We start from the raw sequence: 5,089 nt of genomic DNA, 5'->3' as shown, positions 1-5,089 counted from the left end.
ATGATACCAAATTAATAGCAGTCCGCGAGTTGATTTCTTTGAGGCACTGTGAAACCAAGCATTCACTGTCTCTGTCCAAGATTCAAAATCAATTCTCAACATACCCACCTGACTAGCTAGCACATCTCCTCCATATAGACTTAGCCACCTCACCCGAAACTAGAACATGGTTCAGATCTTCATAGGCCCCATCGACACAGTAGTCACACCTAGATACAATGGGAATACCAATTCTTCTTAGTCTATCATCCACACTAAGTGCATTGTTAAAACACTTCCACATTGTAGTAATCATCTTCTTTGGAAGGCATGGATGCCATACCCAGTTAGCCCATCTGATTTTTGAGGTTCTTACTGTTATACATTCCCAAGCACCCAAATTAGTGAATTTTCCATCCTCCTTGGGCAACCAAACCAACCTATCTGCCCATTCCTTACGCCCGCATATAGAATTTACAATATCTTGAGTTTTTTGAAGACCAACCAACTGGCATAAGAGATCCAAATCCCAGTCATCATCCAACCAGTAATCTTTCAATTTTAGTCGAGGCACAGTAATCGGAAAACTAGCTGCAACAACTTCCTCTCCCTACCATTTATCAAACCAAAAAGAAATGTCTCCCTTCTTTGGCTTCCATTTTGAGTGATCGTAGATATTTGGGATACAACTTATCAACATCTTCCAAAACCAAGATCCTTTATTTAAAGGTGAGAGAGAGATGTGATCATCCTTTACATATTTGGATTTAAAGAATCGAGACCACAAGAAATCAACTGTCAATAACTTCCAGGCCAGCTTCATATGTAACGATTTTTGGACATCTTGAAAATTATGAATACCAATACCCCCCTCACTAGTAGGTAGACACATTGAATCCCCTCATTTCCAATGTTTCTTTGGCTTGCCATCCTTATATCCCCCCAAAAAAAAAAATTACTTAAGGATCGATTAAGATCCACAATAACCGACTTTGGAACTTGAAGAATAGAGATAATATGAACAGGAATGCCACTAAGCACATGCTTCAAAAGTAATAACCTTACTCCACTAGAGAGTAGCCGAGACTTCCAACCACCAATTCTATCCTCAATCCTCCCAAGGAGGTCATCAAAATGCATAGCCTTTAGTCTACCCGACACCATAGGAACTCCTAAGTATTTAAAAGGAAGCAAACCTTCAGAGAAACTAATCAATCTCAATAGTTGTCGTTTCCTAGCAAGAGAGATGCGTTAAGAGAAAATCAAAGATGATTTTGCCTTGCTAACTTGCTGGCTAGACCAATATTCATAAAGAGCAAGACAGTCCAAGATTGTCTTAAGAGATTTTTAACTGCCATTTGAGAAAATGACAATATCATCCGCACGTTACAAATTAGAGATAATCGGAGCACCTCTTGGATGTGAGAAAACCACATGACTAATTACCAAAGCCTGGAAAATTTCAAATGTGACAGAAACGTATCGGCAAGTGATTCGATCCGGATCCTACTGCAAGAAGCCGAGAAAAGATTAATGGGTTCACGTACAAAGATCATAAATCTGGCCAAATAAAAATTTATGAAAAGCAGATTTGCCATGCACGCCAGAAATTAGTTAGTAATATAATGCCTACAAATTATAAAATAAGATTCTATATATTTTTACAAATTTATTTGATTTGACGTCGCGTAAGTATTTGATTAGAAATTTGATCTATTATAAAGTACTGTATCTCTTATATCACATTAAAATATGCTAATTTATAATTTTTTTAATTTATTTTAAAGCCGACTAACATTTGGCAGCAACTATCTATATAATCTAATAAGATAAAATAAAGAGATAGAATTTGATCAATTCACAATCTATATTTTTGATGTGATGTGAAATGATTACTTATTCAAAAAATTTAAATCGATGAAAATATATAAATTTGATTATTTATATTATATTCTTAACATAAAATTAGAAGAATCTAATCGCACTAGCCAGTAAATTGTGGACCTTTATTGATTTTTTTTTAATAAGTTCGGCTTCACTGTAAAAATAAAAAAAATAAAAAATAATCTAGCAGTACTAGCTAGTACTACATAATTAATATAAAGAGACAGCAACACTACTACTGACCTTTGATTTGGTTACCAGGGATTTACAAGATAAGTATGTCCAATTTTCAGGCTGATCTTGAAGTTACCCCATGCAAGAACAATTGTCCCAAAAAAAATATTATCCTAGCTAGGAAGAATTATTAAATGCTCAATAATGATTTTGGGCCAAGTTATCAGTTAGCAAAACCAGTTGAGTGTGAATTATTATTTATGGTTTTCTTAGGTTTCAGTTATGGTAAAAGTGAAAAAATAAAATAAAATCTATTTTTGCATGCATTCCAATATTAATATTCCCGCCTTGCCTATATATATATATATAATATCCTTTGTGCAGGACTGGAAAATTCAAACACAGGTTCATATATATGTAAAAGAATATTTTATAATGAAGCATTTACATAGATAAATGTGCAAGATGCAGGTTTGCATCTCGAAGAGGACAATCAAATTAGTAAGTGAAAGAGATCAAGTAAAACATCCCATCTTTCGGAGGAATTATGGTAGATGATGATGACATGTTCCCCAACTTCATTATCTCCCATCTGATGATTAACCTAACAAGCATCACCCCACCACATTAATCATAGTGATAACAAGTTAAACACCCACTAATCACAATTATTACAACTAAAACACGAAGATTTAATATTAATTAAGCACATCACAATTGATCATCATACAAGCTATATTGGTATATGTCTGTGGTAAATTTCATGAACAATTTAATAAGCTAAATAAAATTAAAGACAAAAGCAAAACGAAAAACAAAAGATAAAAAGGATCGAGGATGGAGACTGATTAGCCGGTAGAACAAAATTAAAGGTAATGGTATGGGCCTGATCTCCTATCAATCCTGCATGCATGCATTGCAGTCCTTTCCGTGATTCAATCTTCTCTTGCTCACTCATCTACTGCTCTAGCCCTTGTCTGGTTTCTGAGAAGGCAGGGAAAAAAATAAAGAAAATTGAAAATCTCACCTAAAAGCACCCGAGTCGAAGCTCTAAATCCACATCTTGCTTTCGATCTTTCAGTAACCCTATCTCCAGGTCCAAACTAACTGTACCTTTCTCCCTCAAAACGTCCTTGGGCTCATCTATATGCGCAAAACCTCCAAACCCTAGAACACCTCTGATCCGCTTCTTGTTCCTAATATCCTTGCCTCGTAGACTCAAAGGAGGATCAAGTTCAGGTATTATTACCTGTTTCTTCTCTTCATCAGTAGGAGCTGATAATGGTGAAGATAAAGAAGGCAAGCGATGATGTGTGTGCGGTGAGAACTTCTCTGCAGAGGAGGATGGTGAAGAATCCAGAGTAGGGTAGGGTTTATATTTTGGATTAGGGTTGTGAGATTCAGAAACTGACGAAGCTAACAATCTCATTCTTGCCCTCTCTATCCTATGAACATTCATATGACCCCCAAGAGCCTGAGCAGACCTGAATTTCCTATTGCAAAAGCCACATGAATAGCACTGTTTTGCAGACCATGACGTTCCACATGAATGATCTTCTTGAAAGCCAAACTTGTTGGATTCACAGCTTTTTTCTTTCACCGTGCCACTGCTCAAGTAGGCCGGCCTCTCCATGGCAAACTGGCAATGGTGGTTCAACCCAACCTAGATAGATCGAAATATTAAGAGCAAATATGTAATAATTTAGTTCACATGTAATATAAAGAAAACAAAATGAACCCATCTTTCACATGTGTGTGCGTGTGTCGTGTGTGTGTGTGTGTGTGTGTGTGAGAGAGAGAGAGAGAGAGAGAGAGAGAGAGAGAGAGAGAGAGAGAGCAACTTCACGGGTGAAGTTAATGAAGCTCTTAATAACTTGTACCTTGAGGTATTAATTATGATCTGTATGATCTGCTACTATATATATGGAAATTGTTAATTAGGCAATATTATATAATATAACTCAGAAATTTGATGTGGCAATGTTTATTCTTTTTACATGAGATTGAGCTCGTGAGAAGCATTGATCTATTCATATATAGATATACTTTTTTTAAGACAAAGGTACGTATCAGCTAGAATTTGGATTCGGGTCGCATGAAAAATCAGCTTGTCGATCACAAAATTAAACCCATCTTGTCAAAAGTTTAATTTAGTGCATCTAATTTCTCTAAAGGCCTAGCTGATAATTCATTCAAAGGTTAAGTATCCATATCTATAGGAATGGGATTGGGCTCCGATATGGTTGGGCACGGCCCTACTTTAGCCCAATAAGTTCAATTGAACCAGTTTCGTGGGCCTGCCCACTCTTAACGTAATTTAACATGAGTACCACAGATAATTCAGGCCAATATCCCGATCAATAAAATCTTTAGAATTTATTAGAGCATTTTTATTGGATTATCTATATCTAAAACTAAAGCTTTTTTTTACCTATTAGATATAAAAATCACTTACAATGAATTATCTATAATCAAATTTTCTAGTTTTTAGTTACAGTACATGTAAAGATAAAATCAAATTTGATAGTTACTGTTCCACAAGCGAATTTTTATTTTTATTATTTTTTAAGTCTCTCTCTTTTGATAGTTACCATTTTTTAAATCTTTATTATTTTTTAATCCATAATTCAATTAGAATATAATTACTAATTAACGTATAATAGGTAAAATAGTAAAATATGATAAAACAAAATAAAATAATAATTAAAAAAATTAAATATTTTTTAATTTTTTAATTATTTATTACTATATAATAAATAAATAGATAATCTAATGTAAAAATTTGATATAAATAGTTAAATTCAAATTCATCTTATATTATTTTATTGTTATATAATGAAAAAATGGCTATTCTAATGTGGAGATTTATGTAAATGGAATAGGCAATAAACAATGCTCTTATTCACAGGTTGATCCAAAGTTTCCATATATTTAAATACAGTAATATTGTGGCTAATTAATATTCTTGAGAGACTATGTATGCATACATCTTTTCCAAGTCAAAATAGGTTGTTTTTTATATTCTAAGTTCAACAGCTGATAGATATTAATG

General features: G+C 33.8%; 1 protein-coding gene across 1 annotated transcript; it reads right to left on the bottom strand.

The window, feature by feature from the left end:
* Nucleotides 1–3,064: 3,064 nt before the first annotated feature.
* On the bottom strand, nt 3,065–3,670 carry LOC122304962 (transcriptional regulator SUPERMAN-like). The gene has a single exon (XM_043117223.1). The coding sequence runs from the start codon at nt 3,668–3,670 to the stop codon at nt 3,065–3,067; it is 606 nt and encodes a 201-aa protein (XP_042973157.1).
* Nucleotides 3,671–5,089: the final 1,419 nt, after the last annotated feature.

Source organism: Carya illinoinensis, chromosome 3 (assembly GCF_018687715.1).
Source record: "Carya illinoinensis cultivar Pawnee chromosome 3, C.illinoinensisPawnee_v1, whole genome shotgun sequence".
NCBI classification, from domain to species: Eukaryota; Viridiplantae; Streptophyta; class Magnoliopsida; order Fagales; family Juglandaceae; genus Carya; species Carya illinoinensis.
This window is presented reverse-complemented; position numbering and strand designations above follow the sequence as displayed.